This window comes from Selaginella moellendorffii, unplaced genomic scaffold, assembly GCF_000143415.4.
Source record: "Selaginella moellendorffii unplaced genomic scaffold, v1.0 SELMOscaffold_52, whole genome shotgun sequence".
Lineage (NCBI taxonomy): Eukaryota > Viridiplantae > Streptophyta > Lycopodiopsida > Selaginellales > Selaginellaceae > Selaginella > Selaginella moellendorffii.
In genome coordinates, this window is record NW_003314313.1 from 508,132 (window position 1) to 527,925 (window position 19,794).

General features: G+C 44.4%; 4 protein-coding genes across 11 annotated transcripts; 3 read left to right on the forward strand and 1 right to left on the reverse strand.

Moving 5' to 3' along the window:
• The first annotated feature begins 11,981 nt into the window (after positions 1-11,981).
• On the forward strand, positions 11,982-13,955 carry LOC112350625 (pentatricopeptide repeat-containing protein At4g02750-like). The gene is made up of 4 exons (XM_024687107.1): positions 11,982-12,930; positions 13,066-13,176; positions 13,509-13,647; positions 13,784-13,955. Exons 1-4 carry the CDS (start codon positions 11,982-11,984, stop codon positions 13,953-13,955), a joined length of 1,371 nt encoding a protein of 456 aa, XP_024542875.1.
• On the reverse strand, positions 13,328-15,324 carry LOC9635207 (ribosomal RNA small subunit methyltransferase G). Of its 3 annotated transcripts, XM_024687253.1 has the most exons (9): positions 15,125-15,324; positions 14,882-15,062; positions 14,698-14,807; positions 14,564-14,642; positions 14,434-14,501; positions 14,311-14,377; positions 13,998-14,252; positions 13,738-13,951; positions 13,328-13,684 (listed from the first exon to the last, which is right to left on the reverse strand). In XM_024687253.1, exons 1-7 carry the CDS (start codon positions 15,293-15,295, stop codon positions 14,110-14,112), a joined length of 819 nt encoding a protein of 272 aa, XP_024543021.1. In that variant the 5' UTR covers positions 15,296-15,324; the 3' UTR covers positions 13,328-13,684; positions 13,738-13,951; positions 13,998-14,109. The 3 variants fall into 3 exon arrangements, with proteins under 3 accessions (XP_024543021.1, XP_024543022.1, XP_002982181.2); XM_024687254.1 differs by having other exon boundaries at positions 13,328-13,942; XM_002982135.2 differs by having other exon boundaries at positions 13,328-13,951.
• On the forward strand, positions 15,304-18,261 carry LOC9635622 (protein LST8 homolog). Of its 4 annotated transcripts, XR_002993842.1 has the most exons (12): positions 15,304-15,460; positions 15,509-15,610; positions 15,664-15,776; positions 15,841-15,910; positions 15,966-16,043; positions 16,123-16,233; positions 16,304-16,401; positions 16,462-16,541; positions 16,595-16,654; positions 16,714-16,841; positions 16,917-17,057; positions 17,126-18,261. XR_002993842.1 is itself a non-coding variant. In XM_024687249.1 (11 exons), the coding sequence occupies exons 1-10, from the start codon at positions 15,353-15,355 to the stop codon at positions 16,839-16,841; spliced, it is 948 nt and encodes a 315-aa protein (XP_024543017.1). In that variant the 5' UTR covers positions 15,304-15,352; the 3' UTR covers positions 16,917-18,261. The 4 variants fall into 4 exon arrangements, 2 of the variants coding, with proteins under 2 accessions (XP_024543017.1, XP_024543016.1); XR_002993841.1 differs by having other exon boundaries at positions 16,714-17,057; XM_024687249.1 differs by having other exon boundaries at positions 16,917-18,261.
• Positions 18,262-18,385: 124 nt separating this feature from the next.
• LOC9635208 (B-box zinc finger protein 25) lies at positions 18,386-19,765 on the forward strand. 3 transcript variants are annotated; one of them, XM_024687251.1, is made up of 4 exons: positions 18,386-18,535; positions 18,600-18,817; positions 18,889-19,320; positions 19,376-19,765. In XM_024687251.1, the coding sequence occupies exons 2-4, from the start codon at positions 18,638-18,640 to the stop codon at positions 19,616-19,618; spliced, it is 855 nt and encodes a 284-aa protein (XP_024543019.1). In that variant the 5' UTR covers positions 18,386-18,535; positions 18,600-18,637; the 3' UTR covers positions 19,619-19,765. The 3 variants fall into 3 exon arrangements, with proteins under 3 accessions (XP_024543019.1, XP_024543018.1, XP_002982070.1); XM_024687250.1 differs by having other exon boundaries at positions 18,409-18,535; positions 18,604-18,817; positions 18,886-19,320; XM_002982024.2 differs by having other exon boundaries at positions 18,411-18,535; positions 18,886-19,320.
• Positions 19,766-19,794: the final 29 nt, after the last annotated feature.

Here is a 19,794-nt window from a genome sequence, read left to right on the forward strand (position 1 = left end):
CTTTACTCGAGGGCACCATCATCCTCTCTTCTATTTCGTGCCAAAGTTCCAGTTATCATACTTTGTGTTAGGGCTGTTCATGGCCTTATCATTTGGCTACCTTACCGCTCCCTCCCTTGGAGCTTCCACTTTCGCCAAACCAGAGCATTTCGGAATCCCTCCTTGGAAACACACTTCCTTTCCCGCAACTTGTTAGCGTCCAACACATTAGTGTTCCTCGCCTAACTTTGTCACTTGGATTCCCCCCAAGGGATTCCACGGCCCTATCTTGGCCACTCATCTTTTGCTCCTATCCGTTGATTGTTGCACCAAGCAACATCGAATCTCTACCTCCCTCCTTGAGGTATTGTTTCGGTTCCATAACAAAGACTCTTCTTTGCCAAGTCCGGAAGATGTTCACCCCTAGTACGTCTCTTTAGCATCTTCTGCTATGGGCTCTATCCACGGCCCAACTTCGTGACCCTCCCATGGGTCTTTTATAGAGACTACTTTCCTCGGACTCACTATGCCATCTCACGGACATAGTTTATTTCCCTTAGGTGCTCTTCCCACTTGGTCATCACAACCAAGCCACACCACCTTAAACAGTTCAATTTCGACATTTTGAACCAGAAATTTCATTCCTTAGCCAACTAAGGACCTTGTCCTTATCTAGCCATAAGATCACCTAGTGATCTCACCTTGGCACCTTAACAGAGTTGCCAAGAGGTACTTGGTCTTCTAGACCTCCAAGTTGTTGACTATAACCCCGGGGGCATCCTCCACACTTGGCGGTGCACCCAAGCCAACCCTTACGGCCAAGGGTTCATAGCAACTGAGATTAGGTGTCCCCATCTCACTCACCACAACCTTGGTGCCACTTGCACCAAAGCGTTCAAGTTAGATATGCTGAGCTTTCACACTAAGCAATCTAACCGTGCATCATGACTCCGAGGCATCCCTCGCTTGGCGGTGTGCCCAAACCAGTCTCCCCACTGAGAGTCCATGACCACCGAAATATGAGTGTCCTCATATTCCAAACCATCACCACGCCCTAGTGATTTGGGACTCGAACCCAAGCACTAGAGGGTCGGGACTCGAACCCAACCTCCGTATATGCATCTACGAACGGCATCACACAAGATGCCTGGCGTGACTCCCCACGCCGGTGCACCAACTTATTTTTAAAGCGCGCTACAGATCACAACTTAGGAACCTAGTTCCTCCACACTGCCAAGTCCTCTCACTTGACATGTCTGTGATCATGCATGGACTCCTCCATGCTCGGCCCCATGGCCCACCCTTTTTGAAGTTATCACCTTCAACTAGGGTATTTGTTCCCCCGACGTGCCAATCTCGCTTGGCAAGTCCTCCGACCACTGTAACATGGTTCCTGCATAAGCGTGAAAGTCCTTGACCATCGACTTTCGTTCAAAGCCCTCTCTTTGAACACTCGGGAACTACTTCCCTAACCTTTATAGCCTTGCCTCATGGCAAGCTTCAAGACCACGCTTCTGCTGCGCCACTCTAATTTCGCACGTTCCATGAACCATTTACACTTGGCCTTTCTAGGTACTAAGCTACCTAGAATCGTCTTTGGGAACCTTGAAGGAACTCTGTCCCTCAGCTTGCTAAGGCCTCCCTTTTTGCAAGCCTTCCAAATGCCACATAGTCTAACATGGACAATTCCATATTTTAGACTCTCCATGGCATCACGGTTGCTAGCGGCAACACCCTTGAGCCCCCACTTGATTCTCCACTCCCAGCTGGCATAACCAACCTTGGTTATGCCCTTTGATTCCTATGGTTCGGTTCTATCCCCTTACTTCTTGCTTTTTGGCTTCACACCTTTCCTTTGGTCATTCTCCTCCAGACCAGGAGGATAGCTTTGCACTTTCTATCTTGCTTTAGCAAGTATTCTTAGGGATGAACCTACCCAATAGCCTAGGGAGTGGTTCCTCAATCCGGGTATGCTCACCTTATAATCCCACACACTGGGATTACATTGTTGCTTATGGGCCTTTACATGCCCATCACTAGCCTTGCCAAAATTCCATTTTTGGCTTTGTCCAACTCGGGTAGACAGTCCTCTCCTGTCTCCGCAACCTTGGACATTTGGATAGCACCTTCTATCCATCATTTGCTAGGGACTTAGTCCCTTGGGCTTTATCCATTGCCCTCGCGACATCAAACACCACCTTCTGGTGTTCTAGAGTGTTCGAGTGTCCCAATGATGGCTTTCTTGACAATGAGTATTTCCTTTTATGACATTGACTTACTATATCGCAACACAAGCAACTTATCCCCCGTAAGGGTATATCCAACTTCCCTATGCTATTAAGAAGTCTTGGGTAGCTACCTTCTACCTGTTTAACCAGTTATTTTGCACCTCTTGCTTAGTTGCCTCATAGTTGTCAAGTCCTACAACTCATTGCTTGGTGCTTTCACACCTCCATCATTATCTGGGTCACCACACTCCAACTGCATGCTTTGCAACTTAGGCTATGCTATTCCCATTTCCATTGGGATTCCTTTGGCAAGGGGTTCTCATGAACCCACCAACATAGCCTCAAGGTATCACACCTTGGCACATTTGGTGTCTCCACACCATCGGCTCCACGAGCCTACCTCTATGATATTTCCCCTTCGTGTCTAAGTCTTTGCCAAGACCAACACCGCTCTTTCTCATGCCAAACATCCGTTAGCACTGCACCATAGAGGTCACACACAACTTTATGTCAAAGTTGTTTTCTTCTGGGAACACCTTTCCCATAACTTTAGCATGGCATATTTTGCCATCAATGAGATACTCTCTGTTCTCATCCTTGGATCCTATGATCCCCCCCCCATCCTTTGTGGGGTACAACACACCTCAGTCCAAATACTTCCATCAGTCCTTTTAGGACCATCCCTTGACTCTACTTGAGTCGTCTAGCAGTTTTGGACTTGGTTAATCCACCGACCCGTAAGGTCCTACTTGTGAGGCACTAGCTCACTGGAATACACTTCTTGCATTCCTGTCCTACTCAAAAGGACTATTTTCACAAGTGTTACTCCGACACTTGATTTTGTTCTCTAGGGGCAACCTTTGCCCCTTAGGACTTCTTGTCCATGTGATGAGAATACCAACTCATCCACTTAATACACCCCCAACTCCTTGGGTTGTTCCAGCATTTATTAGAGGTAGCCCCGGCTACCATTTCAAGGACTTGAGTCCTCTTCCGTATTTGACCTTCCATGGTCATTACCTTTGGTCTCACATTCATGAGCACCAACCTCAACTATATGAGGATAATCTTGTGACTCCTTTATTGTTTTGGAGTCTCTATCTTTCCCGTGATCCCAACTTTAGTTGTTTACCACAACAACCTTAGCCAATTTGCTGAGACAAATGCTCATCCGGATCACATCCTCAACTCAATGAGGAAAACCTTGCACTATTCCCAAGATCCCAAAGTCGTTCCATTATTGGCCCCTTTTCTATCCACCACCTTGTCTACAAGTTCACACATGAACTGTAATGGAGAGCTATGTCTTCCCGACCTGCTACTCCTCAAGGATAGGCCCACTTCTCGGACCTTCCGTTGCCAACACTAGTGGTGATATACTTAAGCACCAATAAAAGTCGGACTAAGGAACAGCTCCGATACCAAATTGTAAGCGACTAATTTTTCCATTTTACTTTAGTCACTTAACCACACCTCCGACCACTTGGAGGAGTCTCATTCACAACCTCCATAAGTCCCATTCAGGACTTGGGGCTTGCTAGCCCCGAGAATGGCATCCATGCCACTCAACCTTAGCACTTGGTCCAAGTGCTCCACGTATCCGGTCCCATGACCGACACCCAAAGGTACCACTGACATCTCGGCCCGTTACGCTAAGGCCATGCCCATTCACCTTTGCTGCGCAAATGGTCCGATACCACTTGCATCACCATCCCGTCTCTCCAAGACTGGTCCATCTGTCTACGAGGGGTCATCCTAGATCCACTCCTTAGCATCCTTAGGATGCCCACAGACCTGGGGAATCGCCTTCCCCAAAGTCCCTTTGTCAGTTCCTACCAAGTCCCTTTCTGCCCCTGGCCGTGTTTGCCAACACTGCCACTGGATCGAGGCCCACAGGCCCGACCACTAAGTCCCACGGTCCTCTGGGACTTCCTCACCACACGACTGTGTCCTTGGTCACTACCCCAGAGGACTGCTCCTCTTCCTTTCCACAGTCTGGGCCTTTGGGACGACATTTCGGAACACCGTGGCCTTACGCGAGCCACCTGGGTACTCTCCCCACCTATTGCCTTTAGGTGCTCTAGCCATGGGCTTAGAGCGAGGTTCCGTTGAGCCACGCCTGGTATCCAAGTAGGTAGTGCCACCCACACTTGGACTGGGAGCATCGGCCAGTCGATCTCCCGGGGGAACTAGAGCCGGCTCTTGAACACTTCACCAAGCTACCCCGCTTGTCGGTCCGTATTCACTCTAGTCTTGGACTTCTCAGTGGTCAGTTCATCACCCAACACTGGGTCTGGCCTTCCTGGGCCAAACTGGCCTTTCCTGGCCAAACTGGCTCCACTGCAGTCCTCCCCCTACTATACTTTTGGAGCTCACCAAACCCCCCAGGGTCTGGGAGACGAACGCTTTGGGCTTTCACCCTCTCAGGCTCCGGACTCGGACTCGGACTCGGACTCGGACTCGGATTCGGATTCGGACTTGGACTCGGGCTCAGGCTCGGTCTCGGCCTCGGCCTCGGTCTCGGTCTTGGTCCCGATCTCGGTCTCGGTCTCGGTCTCGATCTCGGTCCCGGTCTCGGTCTCGACTTCGGACTCCATCTCGGACTCCATCTCGGACTCCATCTCGGGTCCATCTCGGACTCCATCTCGAACTCCATCTCGGACTCCATTTCGGGTCCATCTCGGACTCCATCTCGGACTCCATTTCGGGTCCATCTCGGGTCCATCTCAGACTCCATCTCGGACTCCATCTCGGACTCCATCTCGGGTCCATCTCGGACTCCATTTTGGGTCCATCTCGGACTCCATCTCGGACTCCATTTCGGGTCCATCTCGGGTCCATCTCGAACTCCATCTCGGACTCCATCTCGGACTCCAACTCGGGTCCACCTCGGACTCCACTTCGGACTCCATCTCGGACACTCCCACGTGTCATGTGTTGGTCCTTTTGGGTCCCTTTTTGGAGCCTCGCCTTTTGCTCGCTTCGTGCTCGTTCCTCGAGCACTTCGTTGGGAGTTCCACTCCCGCTCTTGACTTTTCAAGTCGGAGCTTTTGGTCCAAACGTGTTACGCTCGTTTGGCTCTCGCTTCGGCCACTACCATGTGGCGCCCTTCCGGCTCCACTTTGGGTCCTAGGGATTTTGTGTCTCACATATTGGAATAGGACTATCACTCATAGGAAGTGGAGCTGAAGGACGTGCAGCGAGAAGTGGGAGAGGCGACGTCTCATAATGTTGTGCTAAGCGAAGAGCATCGTTAAGGGTGGCGGGAGCAAGTGCATGCATAAGTCCAACAAGATCTTTAGCTACAACATTCCAAGCTTGATCCGCTCCGACATATTTGGCTCCGCACAAAGCAAAAGACTTTGGAAACGAACGCCAAATTGCATCACCGACTCAAAGGGCCCTTGGCAAAGATGATGCAATTGTTGGAAGGCATCATCACAGTTGTCGGCATGTCCGAAGGCACGTTTGAAGACGTTCGAGAGAACACTCCAATCCTCACTAGTAGCTGCGCTCAAACCATTGTACCACTGCAATGCCGTCCCTTGGAAACACGTGGGATACTCACGAAAACATCGAGCATCATCCCATGAATGATATGTGGCAATCACTGTGAAGTGATTGAACCAATGGTACACATCATCCCCAGGATTCCCACGAAAGAACTCCGGCCGAATGCAAGGATTGGCACCAAGAGCAGGAGGAGTTGTACCACGTGTCATGAATGCTGCCATCAACTGAGTTTGGTTGTTCAATTGCAAGCACATAGCATAAAGCAATTGTACCAACTACTGCTCCAGAGTCAAAGGAGAAGATTGCTAATCTACCATGAAGATGAACAAAAAAGAAAGAGCAAAAGAAGAGAAATGACAAAAAGCTAAAAGGAAATGGTAAATCTAGACAATGCAAAAAGCTAAATCTAAACTAAAATCCTGAAAGGAAAGAACAAAAGAAAGGAAATGGAAAAAACTAAATCTAAACAATGCAAAAACTAAATCTAAACTAAAATCCCAAATCCAAACACTCCTCAGGGACAATCAAAAGTGCCCCTCACCTTTACTAATGTGAGTGTTTGGAATATAGAAAGGGAATACAAAAAATGTGCATATTAATTGGCCCAAAAACCCTAACTTAAATACAAGAGTGAATGGTCCAAATTAAAACTAATCCGACGGCTACCAAAATCCCATTATGCTAATATTAACATACGGCATTGTAGCTATACACTTGGCCCTCACAGCTGAAAAAGACTAATACATTGCATTATGTCTATTAATGAAATTTATAATTGGCATTAAAAATTTTGGTTTAACTTGGAGAGTCTGAACAAATCTTTCATGTATTGTTGTGTAATATAGATTAAATTTAGATCCTAAAATTTATTTAATTAATCTGTAACATGTAATTTATTCAGATTTATTAAGTGCATTAAGCATGTAACAGATTTGATTATAGACACATTCAGCCTATATGGTTACAAACTTTCAAAATCTCATTTGATGTAATTTCAAACCTAATTCTTAGTGTTGACTCTACCAAGAAATTAGTATCCTTTCTCCTCTTCTTGACATGTCTCAAGCAGTAGTTAGCATTCTAATTCATAAACTCCACCTATAAAAATATGAGTTGAAATCTAAGTTTAAGGTGATATTTTAACAACCAATCAAATTAACCATTCAGAAGGCAAGTAAATAGATATTTCTATAAAAGGTACTAGATTTTTGAAACTTATTATAATTTAATTTTATAAGTTTCTGTTTTAAAGTTTGTAATTGGTGTTCAATGTAACACCAAGTATGTCTATCAGACTACTCTCCATTACAAATTAACAGCATCTTACACACAACAATAGATGTTATTGAAACTCTGTATAACATTTTCAGATCTTAATTTATTCCAATTTTAGAGAATTTTATCAATACAAATTTAAATGTTTTCTAATTTGCTAGTTAGGGTTTTCTAGTGGACGGGCCGGGATCTAGAAGAATACCAAGAGGAGGCATTAATGGATTTGTAAGTGGTGTTAATTGTTCTTGATCCCTTTATACAAAATATTTCAATCACTATACATGCACAATTTTTAGAGGATCAGCTTGTTGGACATTATTCTGAACCTCATAAAACTAAGTTACCACAACACTTGATACAGTCCCTTTCACTGAGGAAGGAGCCCTTTAAACAAACCATATACCATAAGATTGGAAAAATAAACTAATACCAAGTCATCCATTTTATACTCTACAGGTGGATGATAATGGGAGTTGTAATATTGTTGTTATCTTATTTGTATGTGGCCTAGGTATTTAGTAAACTCTGCTCAGACTAGTGGAAGAATGCTTATCAAATACTAATACCAAGATTTAGCATCGATAACTCGTGGCAATCACGAAGGTAAACTCAACTTCATCAGTAGTATTGGATAAAAGTTTATATAGTAAAGCACTAACATAACTCTACACCCTTATGACACACGCATACCAAAGAGATGGTAAATAACCATCCCAATCCAAATATTAAAAGTTTATATATCTTGTGATTATTCCTTTGAAGATTTGAATAAGCTGTTTTACCAAACCATCTAACTGTGGATGATAAACACTAGTGAAAGTGTGACATATCTCTAATTGAAACATTAAAACGTGAAATGCCTTAACCATAAATGCAGGACCATTATCCGAAAAAGTTTGTTCCAGACATGATTGCTAGAACACCACTCGATTAAGGAGGAAGTATTTAATAGCAATTGCAAATGCACTAACAAGAGCACTCATTTCCACTCAGTAAGTTAAATAGTTAGAAGCAAAAATGACATACTCATTACCAGTAGTCGACTATGGAAAAGGCCCCATCAAATCAAATACCACCAACTCAAATAAACCCAAAACTATAATTGACTCTAAATTGTCCTTCTACAACACAAGGGGAATATTAAGAACTTGGCACCAAAAGCAACTAACATACATACCGGATAATATTATGTCACATCTATGGTTAATAGAAAGATTTATGCAATTTCTCAGTCACACCATGATTTCCCATATATCCTATATGACTTTTATATATATATATAAGTCATGATTTATATTTGTGGTATATGAATCTATATGATATTTGATATAAGATATATAGATATTACTATTTTCTATGCTATTTTCTATATGATAGCAATGTTTGATTATAGACACCCTCGGCCTGCATGGGTTACTAACTTTCAAAGTCTCCTTTGATGTAATTTCAAACCTAATTCTCAATGTCAACTCTACCGAGTTCATAAGAGAAATTGATTTTAGTGGAAGCCTGCTACTGTGATGAATGGCATCAATGGCTCTCAATCGGCTGAAAACACAAAAGATGGGCACCTGTAGGCAATAATTGAGGGACAAAAGTGATCTCATTGTCAAACCAACCTATGTTGTTATCTTCAACCATGTCTAGCTCTTCCTCCTCCTCCCATGGATAGATGACCATTGGCCAGTGTGTTTTCGCCAGCGACACTATTCATCCTTATGCCTAGACCCACAGTCTTCTTGACATTGTTGGGTTTGATAGGACTTGGATGTGATTTGAAGAGAACTTTTTGCTCAGTGATTAGTTGCTCTTGGATGCACTTGTGATCTTGCCAGCTAGAAAATGACTTTTTTGCCTAGATGTAACTATAGGAAAGCAAATGCTTACCCATATCTGTCACTTTTCTTCTTCCTTTTTATATTGCAAGTGATTGTCAAATTATGGAAAATGTCAGTTTTCCACATTTTCTACATCCAGGATTAATAGAAAATTGGCTAAGAGTAATTATTGTCACTTTGATAGGCCAAATTGCAAATGCAAATTAACATTAAAACCTACAATATCATGGAATGAGTTTCCTACCACTTGAGGTTTATCTATTTGTGTTCCCACAAATTAACCTTCACATAATTATCAGTCTCAGTCCTCAGCTTGAGAAGGTGATATTTAGCTCTTGAGAATAGACAAAGAAAAGATGAAAAAATGAAAGAGTAGAACTTTACAAGATAATTGCACATAATAAAACTGATTCTAGTGAGCAATAACTTATATATTAGTCTTGTTATGCAAAACAATGAATCTCTAACATAGAATCTAGCAAGCTTTTCCTAAATGCTTTTAGCAAAAGAGCAAATTCCTAATGCAATAAGCTTGCTTCCTTAACTATTTTTTTGTTAACCATCTTAACCACTTTTTACAAAACCACACACAAAGGAAATGAATCTAGATTGAATATACCACCCTTGCTCTTTTAAATATAAAAGCATATATATATATATATATATATATATATATATATATATATATATATATATATATATATATATTAAAACAAGCTTGTCAAAACAAGCTTGGAAGTAAACACTAGATAAACTGGTGCCAAGTGAACCCTTTGATGATACTCCAAAAAAAAAGATAAAAGAGTCACTAACTTATTCATGCAAGAACCATTTGTTATTTGTGCAACTCCTCATTTCCCAAAAGCATCTTAGTGTTTAAACCTTCCATTGCAGTAGCACCAACATAATGTTATTGATGCCAAGGTCTTCACCCAAAAAATGGAGGTTGCCAATCTGGAAAACACAGATAACACTAATAAGTATAAGCAAATTCATCATACATGTAATAGTGGACATCACGACAACAACCACATCTTCACCTTTATCCTTGAACATAAACAGTATCAATAGCAACCTTTATTGGAACAAGATTAATCTCATAGAGAAAGTGGACTTGAAGGATGTATAATGAGAAATGGAAGAGGTAATATCTCATAATGTTGTGCTAAGAAAAAAATATTGTCAAAGGTGATTGGAGCAAGTGCATGCACAAGTTGTACAATATCTTGATGAAGTGTTGATTATAACATTTTTAATTTAATCCACTTTGACATATTTGGCTCTGCATGAAGCAAGAGGCTCTGGAAATAAATGCTAAATTGTATTATTGACTTAGATAGCACTTGAAAAAGACAATGCAATTGTTTGAAGGCATCATCACAATTGTTAGCATGTCTAAATACATAAAGACATCTAAGAGAATGCTCCAATTTGCACGAGTGGTTACACTCAAACTATTGTATCATTGCAATATTATCCCTTGGAGATATATAGGAAACTTAAGTAAACACCAAGCATCATCACAAGAATGATATGTGGCAATCACTATAAAGTGATTAAATCAATAGTATACATCATCGTTAGGATTCCCATGGAAGAATTCTGACAAGATGCAAGGATTGGCAGCAAGAGTAAAAGAAGTTATACTATGTGCCATGAATATTACTATCAATTGAGTGTGATTTTTCAATTACAACCACATAGCATTGAGCAACTACACTAACTACTACTCTAGAGTTAAAGGAGGAAGAGGGTGTAACAAAAAGGAAAAATTAAATGTGAAATTAGCCCAAAAACCCTAATTTATATACAAATTAAAACCAATATAACAATTATCAAAATCTCACTATGCTAATATTAATATACAATATCATAGTTGTACACTTGTACCTCACAAATATACATATTAGAAAATCAATCAAAACAATTAAAGCTTTTGCACATAATAAATTGAATCTCTAGTTATAAGTAGAAGTCTTTGCAGCCCAAAGTGGGCTTAAGTACAGGACTCGACAGCTTAGATGAGTTTCATTACATGTTGGACGTTCATGCTGACATGGAGTTTCATGTTGTGACAGAGTTTTAGTAAGACAACAAGCCGACATCTGGGTATGGATTATCTTCTGGATTTTTAGCCACCCCTGTATAGAAGACCAAAATCTAAGTGTGAGATCTCGTAGCGTGTGACCGTTTAGTGGGTTTTTATGGTAGGCAAGACCTGAAGAAGACTAAGAAATCCAAGCGTACCCTCTGCACCTCATAATATGCTGGTAGCATCTGACAAGTTTGAAAAAACTTCAGGTGGTGCTGATGGATCGTTTGTCCATGCAATCTGAGCAGTGGCCTGGATTCACTCTCTCAACCGATAAAACAGTCGTTTGTCGGAGCAAGGAGACTTCTTGGAGACCTTGGAGACAGTAATATGGTGGTAACTAATCAGCTTTGATATCAACTTTGTTGTATGCTTTTTTGTGTGTTTGCAGCTCCTATGTACAGGACCATGCTTGCTTATCAAAGTGAGACTTTCGAGCTCAACCAGTTGACCATGATTTTGGCATCTTATGTACACGGACTTTGTTATCAGTCCAAAGGTGAGCGAAGAAACAAGGTTTGCTTAATAATCAGTGACAGGCGGCAAGGGCTGGACGATTTTTGTGGATCCATAACATGCATGCCCTTTTACAGGATGGCAAATAGGTTAAAACTTTACATATAAAGTTGGCATAATAATATTGGTACTTCAAATGGAGCTAGTGCCCAATGGCTTAGTCACAAACCTTAAAAGACAAATAGAGGTTCATTTATTCATTATCTGTTTACAGGGTTTAGTGACCCATCAAGACGCATGAGACAGGACACATTATATTAAGAAGACTAGTCTTCAGTAAACTCTCCCTTATATCCTTTGAAAATTCAAATTTTCAATGCACTCAACATCCACCATATTACTTGGTATTTAAGGAAATTTATAATACTTATAAATTTGAATAAATCTGAATATCCAAAAAATCACTGTTAAGTTTTTCAACATCATACTTCACTGAATGTTTGAGTAATGGTTTAAAACATGAGCCAAGGCATTGTTACTTGGACTAAATTGATCAGCAGAGCTCAAGATTTACACAATGCCAGGGTTGTCTTCGATGCAATGCCTCAAAGGAGTGTAGTTTCATGGAACGCAATGATCAGTGCTTGCCTCAAGCATGGCCAATATTTAGAGGCCCAAGCGCTCTTTAAGAAAATGCCCAACAAAGATCTCGTGTCGTGGACAACCATGATCACAGCGTATTCAGAAGCTGGGCATCTGGAGGAATCGTGCGCTCTTTTTAATAGCATGCCAGAATGGAACATTGTCACATACACAGCCATGCTGACGGCATATTCCATGCATGGCATTGTAGAAAATTCCATGGGTGTCTTTGAGAATCTAATGCCAGAGCACAATATTTGTTCGTGGGCCGCCATTGTAACAGCATATGCTCGGAACGGGCATCTGGAAGCTGGCCGGCACTTGCTAGAAAAGATGCCGGTTAGAGATGTCGTAGCGTGCACCGCCATGATAGAAGCATATGCCTCTTGCGGTGAACTAGACCTTGCAAGGAAAACTTTTAACGAGATGGACGAAAGAGACCTGGTATCCTGGAATGTTTTGATCCTGGCGTATGCCTCTGTTGGGCGTACTGCTTCTAAAGCTCTGGACCTCTTCTTCTTGCTGCAAATCCATGGAGTGGAGTGTGATGAGATTACTTTCACTGGAGTTTTGGCCGCCTGTGCCCGTCAAGGTGAATCTGGCAGGAGTCGTGACTTTTTGGTGTCTTTGAGCATGGACTATGGATTGAGACGAAGGCTGAAGCATTTCTCTTGCGTGATTGACAGCCTTGCTCGAGCAGGGCAGCTGAAAATGGCTCAGGACCTTTTAGACAACATGCCATTCTTCCCGGATTCCATCTCTTGGACGGCTCTTATGGGAGCTTGTCGAGTCCATGGCGACACAAGACGAGGTCTTAGATCTGGGAACAGAGTGATGGAGCTAGAGCCGCACAGTGCTGCTCCTTATATGACCCTTTGTAGAACTTTCAACGATCATACGTTAGAAGGTTAGAGATTAATAATAATAATAGTAATGTTTCGCGAAGATGTACCTTGAGAAGGATTGCGAGCATAAGATGCAGCAAGTTCAATAAGCCTTAGGAGACACGGCAATGGCGTGACCTTTTATTGCCGCCCGGTAGACGCACTCAATAACATCAATCAGCTCATCCCTGGGGAGAAGAAAATCGATGTCCCCAGTACCACAGTCGATTTTGATGTGCGTTCTCCCCGGGCGCAAGGAGGAGGAATAGGTGTGATAAAGACCAGGTTCTTCAAATCCTTGGCCCATCACACCTGACCTCTCACCGCAAGCCGCTGCCCTCGATCACGCATTCTAATAAAAAGTTAAGTTAGACCATAATTTATAGATGAGGTCAAAGGATTTTTTTTAACTACAGTATATAACTTACTTTCTTTTTTTTAACTACAGTATAGCATGACAAGAAGTCCATATAGTGATCATACTAATAACTATCCTCCTAGTTTTAAATAAATATTTATGCAAAGATGCCTGTTTTCCCAAGTAGTCTCTGATCCATGGAGCTCCGCTATCTTCTTCTTCTTGTGGTGATGATGATCACAGCTTCTCAAATCACTGCCGCTCCTCCAAAGAGACCCTCATCTCTCCGCGACACTCTCCAAAACACCACCAATCCATCCGGTGACGCCTCCCAAGAGGTGGCCGGCCGGGGTCACAACATCACAGGCATCGACTTTGGGAGGTCATCGTCTTTAATGATAATCTCTCTGGGTTTTGCACTGCAAACATCCAAGACCGGGTGAGGGAATTTACATCTATACTCAGATTCAACCTGGGAATGCTCTTAACGCCATGTCTGTCTTCTCGATCATCGACAGCCATAACGAGTTTAATGGCAAAACCAACTTCATTGTGATTCTCTGGCCTTCGAGGGACATATCTGTGGTTGGAAGCACCGGGGACTTCGAGCTCGCCAGGGGAATCGCGAGCCTCTCCATTGATGGTGCTACTTTCATCATCAAAGTCATTGCCAAGCTCTTCTACCACTGAAAGAAATGTTATGTTCCTGGAGAATCAATAAGAAGTCTTTACCTTCTGATCAGTTGTTTAGATATCCAACTTCCTGTGTCTTTCAAGATATAACAAGAGACTTACAGTAAAAAAATTGGTAGAACTTCCCTCGAGAATCAGTTCTTAGATGATCTTATCCAGCTTCGGTTCTCTTGCTTCTGAATCCCAAAGGTCGTTTGCTAGGTGCTCCTGGTCTCCTTGGGTATTTCTCCGGCGTGGGAGTAGCTTTCAGGCACACAACTGCAGTCCTGGTCCCGAACGGACTTTCAGAATCAACTATCGAAAGAAAGTATGATGAGAACTCCTTGGCAATAGTGGAAATAAAACTTGGAACCTTCAATAATGTTTGCACATGATCCTCCCAAAAGCGTTATAGCTTCTTCTGCGCTTTTAACTTCCTCCTGATCCACCAAGAACCGATCAAGAACGTGAACTCTTTTCTAAGACGAAAACAGACCTCAGGATTGGCACCCTTAGCGGCAACCATGATTCCTCCAGCGGCAACAAAAGGCAAGCACAACTCGGCTACACCATGTCATGAACTCGTAAGTTTTTTAAACACACTTCTCAGGACATTAAAAACTCACCGAGAACTCGCATTTCTGCGACAGCTCTTGCCACTGCTACATCGAAAGTTTCACGAAACTCCGCATCTCGTCCTTTTTCCTGACTAAACTCATAAAAAATCACCAGCAAACATCTTAAGCTTGAGAATAGTTACCTCTGCCCTTGCACGAACGACGCTAACATTTTGTAAACTCACAGCGAGCACAGCGTCCTCTAAGAAGTCACACTTTTTCTGAATGGATTCTATCAGCGTAATTTTCCAGTCTGCATCACAACACCACAGGAATCATCTACGTTGGTTATCGGAGAAAAGATATATCCTAGGAACTACGACTTACTTGGTCTTGCAATACCAAAAATGATTCCTGGAAGACCAGCACCACTGCCTATGTCGACCACCTTCAAATTCCCATCGCTCAGTGAGCAGTGCTTTTCAATCACTGGAAGAAGTGAAAGAGAGTCTCTTATGTGCCTTTCCATCATTTCCTTACGGTCTGTCACGGAAGTTAAATTCATACGCTGGAAGCACGAATGAATGGGATGAGTCGAAGAACACAAAAATTTCTAGAAATCTCTCTAACCTGGTTCCAAACGAGAAGCTTGTCAATGTAGGCGCTCACGAGCTTCGATTGCGATGGATCGAGCGCATTCTCGCAGAAGACTCTCGCTCTAGACGAGAAACATACCAATCGATTGCCGCCATGGCCTTGGAGCGCCTTCCACTGGAGCAATAGTTTGGGAGATAGTGCCATTGCGAAGAACTAGGGTTTAGGGCTTTCTCTTTTTGTGTGGATGGAGTAGCGGGAGAAATGCCACAGCCCTCGGTGATCTTGGCCACAGCGGGCTACGATCACACGATCCGCTTCTGGGAGGCGACGAGCGGCCGCTGCTATCGCGTCTTGCAGTACACCGATTCGGTAAATTGGTTTTTTCTCGCGATCCTTGCGAATTTCTCGTCTCTGCAGCAAGTGAATAAGCTCGAGATCACTCCCGACAAGCATTTCCTCGCTGCTGCTGGCAATCCTAACATCCGGCTCTTCGAAATAAATTCCAGCAATCCTCAACCAGTCGGTAGCTTCTTCTCTTTACTTTTTTTTTTTCACTGTACATTGTTCTACAGGTTCTCAACTATGATGCTCACACCAGTAACGTGACAGCCATTGGTTTCCAGTGTGATGGAAAATGGATGTACTCTGGATCGGAGGATGGAACGGTGAAGATCTGGGATCTCCGGTGAGTTCTAACTCATTTCATCGGCATAGTCCCGAGTTTTTATACTTTTCCTTTCTTTTCGCAGTGCACCTGGCTGTCAGATGGAATATGAAAGCCGAGCAGCAGTAAACACAGTCGTGCTCCACCCCAACCAGGTTTGCAAAAATGGTCTCTAGAGGTTTCTATGTATTCTTTCTGTTGTGACAACAGCAAGAGCTTATCTCTGGCGATCAAAATGGAAACATCAGGGTGTGGGACTTGACTGCAAACTCATGTAGCTGCGAGCTGGTATAGTTTATTCGTTTTCATTTTTTTATTTATTTTCTTTGTGATTTTTTTGCGACGCAATTCTAATCCTTCTTGTCAGGTTCCTGAGGTCGACATGGCCATAAGATCGCTGACGGTCATGTGGGACATTGTGGTCGCAGCTAATAATCGTGGGATTTGTTATGTATGGCGTTTGCGTCAGGATACACAGGTACCAACAAAAAAACCATTTCCCTTTGCGTTTTCTTCCTCGCTCACGAACATTTTGTTTTTCCTGGCAGCTGCTAACCAAGTTTGATCCGTTGCACAAGTTAGAAGCCCACAACACGTACATCCTCAAGTGCCTCTTGTCTCCCGAATACTGTGACGAGGACCACAAGTAAGCGTGACGTTTTTGTTTTCTACAGCCTGCTCTTGAGCCAACTCAAAACTTTTGCAGGTACCTGGCGACGGCATCAGCCGATCACACCGTAAAGATTTGGAATATCAACAATTTCACTCTGGAGCGTACTTTGACAGGTCTGCTTTTTGCGTTGAGCTGTGTTGTCTCACAAAATGCAACTTTCTGTCAGGTCACTCCGCCTGGGTGTGGGACTGTGTGTTCTCAGTCGATGGTGCATTTCTCGTCACAGGCAAGCCAGAAACACTTATTCTTTTCCTTGACTCGTACTTATGTTTGTGTAAATTCCAGCATCATCTGATAAAACTGCAAGGCTGTGGGAGCTAGCAACCGGAGAGGCAATCAAAGTTTATCAAGGGCATTCGAAAGCAGCGAATTGTTGTGCGCTCCATGATGGAACAGCCGAGCCTGCAAACTAGGTGTGTAATCTTACATGTAGCGTTTCCTTTTTGTTTCCGCTTGCATCATAGAACTAACATCGCTAAACCTTATAGTTTTGTATGTAATTCATTTTATGTCAATAAGCGCAACCACTTGATAGCGAAGTTGCAGTCGCCACCACAAATTTGACAACGAGCTCTTGCCATCTTGAGCCGCGCAATAAATGTGAATATACGGTTTGATGGGGGGAAAAGGTAAACCATTTTATCTTCTTTTACCATCAAAAGTCATTGTTTTTCCATGGCGGTATTTATGTCCAAAGGTGGGGGAAGGTGGCGGTGGTTGCATGGCAATATCCCAGGCTCACATGCAAACACAATCGTTAAATGCCCCACATTGACTCACATTGACCCAGCGGTTGACCGGGTCTGACTCGTCCCATTTGGCTACGCGACACTAAGCATCGTTCACACGGGAATCTGGACGCTGTCGGATTCTATTCTCCCCCCGGGTAAATCGTGAATTCCTGGGTACGGACAGCGGTAAAGCCTGCGTACGGGCATATGCGGACACGTAAAAAAGGTGGCGGGGAACTGCGGGGGAAAGAAATGGTCCTTTTTTTTACACACACTGGTCGCTTTGGTCTCGATGGGCTAACAGTGCATTCAATGCAATGGCGCTTTGGAATATAGTGGGAGTATAAAGAAGGCGCCGCTGGTGGTGTATTCAATCACAGGCCAGTGGTAGTCTATTCTCTCTTTTTCTTCGTCTAGGACAGGAGTTCTCTTGGGAGTTCTCCCGGGTTTGATCGACTGTCTAGAGAGTGTTCTTCGTGTGATTCCTCGATGCTATCGCGGGGATCTTCAATGGGGACCAAGATCTTTCTCTTTGCGTTGCTGGCTGTGGCTGGAATGATCCTCGTCGCAGATGCCCGGGTCTCTCGAATCCTCGAAGAGGAGGTCTCCAAATCCTCGTCCTCCACTTCCAGCTCCACCAAGGAGTACTCGGGCGGAGGCGCTGGAGGCACGCAATCGGCTGGAGGAGGCGGGTACGGAAACTCCCAGGGAGGTAGCGGCTATGGCGGAACTCCCAGCGCGGGTGGTGCCGGGTACGGGAGCTCCCAGGGCGGGGGCGGATACGGCGGAACGCCCAGCGCGGGCGGCGCGGGATACGGCAATGGGGGTGGTGGCGGCGGGTACGGCGGCACCCCGGGCGCTGGCGGCGGTGGGTACGGAAACTCCCATGGTGGTGGCGGCGGCGGCTGCTGGGGGCCGGTTTGTGGCGGAGGCTTTGGCGGGCCGAGCGGTGGCGGTGGCGGCGTCACGATTGGCGGTGTTCCAATCGGGTATGGGTACGGCAATGGGAATGGCGGGTACGGATATGGAGGTAAACCTTGAGAATTATTTGTCACCTTTTCCATGGAGATAAATAAAATGTCCAAAGCGAATCTTAGAAAAAGGAGTTTTAACCTGTTGAAAAAGTTAGATTTGACGAAATAAAAAATTTGGAGAATATTCGCTGGGGATGGCTTGTCCACTTTGTGGTTCCTGTGGCCCGGAAAAAATCAGGTTAAAAGATCCGTGGCATGGAAACGATGCCATGTGTCTTTGGTTAGCAATGGCAGCGCGAGCTAGGCTAGGGTTCTTGGAGCTGGAATCATCTACACAGCGGCGCCGAGTTGTGTAGGCGCGCTTGGCCGTTGGCGCTGCTCGTCCTGCGATCGAAATTCCAGGTATTTCACAGTGCTAGAGAAATATTTCGGTCGGTGCTCACATCTGGGAGGGATTTCCGTGTAGCTAGTGCATGGAGTGACTGTGGCAAGAGAAAGACGGTGATGAGGATACAATGTGATGTCTGTGAGAAGGCCGAGGCCGCTCTGGTGTGCTGCGCCGATGAAGCTGCGCTCTGCGCCGCTTGCGATGCCGAGGTCCATGCGGCGAACAAGCTCGCTGGGAAGCATCAGCGCTTGCCTTTGAGCTTCTCTGGGACTTCTCCTATTTGCGACATTTGCCAGGTATCTAGCCAGTGACGATTTTTCTTCTTCTCATTTGATTGGGAGGTTCTAATTCCTAGTTTGCTTAGGAGAAAACCGGCTGGTTTTTCTGTGTCGAGGATCGCGCTTTGCTTTGCCGGGCTTGCGACGTATCCATACACTCGTCCAACGCGCACGCTTCCAGCCACAACCGGTTTCTAGTCACGGGTGTTAGAGTGGCTCTCAGTGCTCTTTCTGCCCAAGACTTTCTCGAAGTACCGCCTGTGACTCCGCAGCAACCCAGGAAGAACGCCTCGGCTTCAGGAGCCAGTTCGTCGGGAAATTCGCTTTCGGCCAATGGCACACCGGAGAGGTTTGAAACAGTCTCGAGAGCAGAGCCGGAGACTGTCATGGAAAAACGGAGCACTAGTAGTACTATTTCGGAATATTTAACCGAAGCGGTCCCTGGTTGGCGTGTCGACGAGTTGCTAAACATTCCAGACATGGCTTCCGGATACTCTCTAAGCGATATTGGCTCATCCAAGGTAAAGCTTACCAAGTTTTCTTTCTTGGCAGCTGATTATTCGCTGTTTCTTCCAGGCCGAAGCTGGAAACCTTGGAGAGTATGACTGGCTCGCAGACTTGAGCCTGTTTGACGAGCAGTCTTACGCGGAGACGTTCCACGAGGTTCCACAGATGACTCCGTCAACCATGCCTGCCTCTAAGCTTCCCCCCGCAAAAGGAAAATCCAAACTTGGCATGGCTGTCGTGCCAGAGGTTGACGATTCGCTCTTGGTTCCTGACGTGTCTTTCCCAGCAAAGCGAAGACGAGCATGGCTGTAAACAGCCCAGCGTGCTCGAGGAACGCCCACGCACTGTATGATAGTACGTGAAACTGGTGCTCGGAGGGGGTGAAGTACCTCCGGTACGGGCACAGTAGAGTTTACTGTATCCTTTTGGCATCCAATAAGACTTCGTAAATCTCGATACTATGACTATGTTCTTGCTTTTGTTTGTTT